At 42.3% G+C, this 468-nt stretch overlaps 1 protein-coding gene across 1 annotated transcript in view; it reads right to left on the reverse strand.

Annotated features, from left to right (window-relative positions):
- LOC105450617 overlaps positions 1-468 on the reverse strand; it is a 12,659-nt gene that overhangs the window by 736 nt on the left and 11,455 nt on the right. The window contains exon 2 of the mRNA XM_011690551.1: positions 11-465. Within this exon, the coding sequence (XP_011688853.1) occupies positions 11-465 (455 nt within the window). The remainder of the gene's footprint in view (positions 1-10; positions 466-468) is intronic.

Raw genomic sequence — 468 nt, forward strand, 5'->3', positions numbered from 1 at the left:
AAATTCGTACAGACAAGTCTTGGATATGTCGAGAATACACATACCCACGTAGATTGGTTTGTTAAACTTGACCTCGAGTTTGCGCATTTCTACCGCGACCAGATTCTCCGAAAAGACGCTACGACTGTGAAAATTTGGTTTCGCGATCATCGCCTCAGCATCAAATCTACCTTCCCATTTCGTTAAAAGCCGCACATCGACATGATTGCGCACATTCTCCATGGTTTTGCCAAATACCGCGTTATTCATTAATTTGTACAAATTTTTTTCAAATTCATTCGTGGCTAATGTTCGAAATTTCGTATTTAGTTCAATATAATCACGAAGCCAAGGAGATTGCGCGAATTGCAATACGCGATGAATCTTTGAGATACGGAGACCGTGACGAGTACACTGTTGCAGAGTGCGATAATGTATGACGTAACGCTTCTTATCGTATACGGTTGCGAGGAGCTTGTCCTGCCGCTT

Source organism: Wasmannia auropunctata, unplaced genomic scaffold, assembly GCF_000956235.1.
Source record: "Wasmannia auropunctata unplaced genomic scaffold, wasmannia.A_1.0 LD336060.1, whole genome shotgun sequence".
Taxonomy (NCBI): domain Eukaryota; kingdom Metazoa; phylum Arthropoda; class Insecta; order Hymenoptera; family Formicidae; genus Wasmannia; species Wasmannia auropunctata.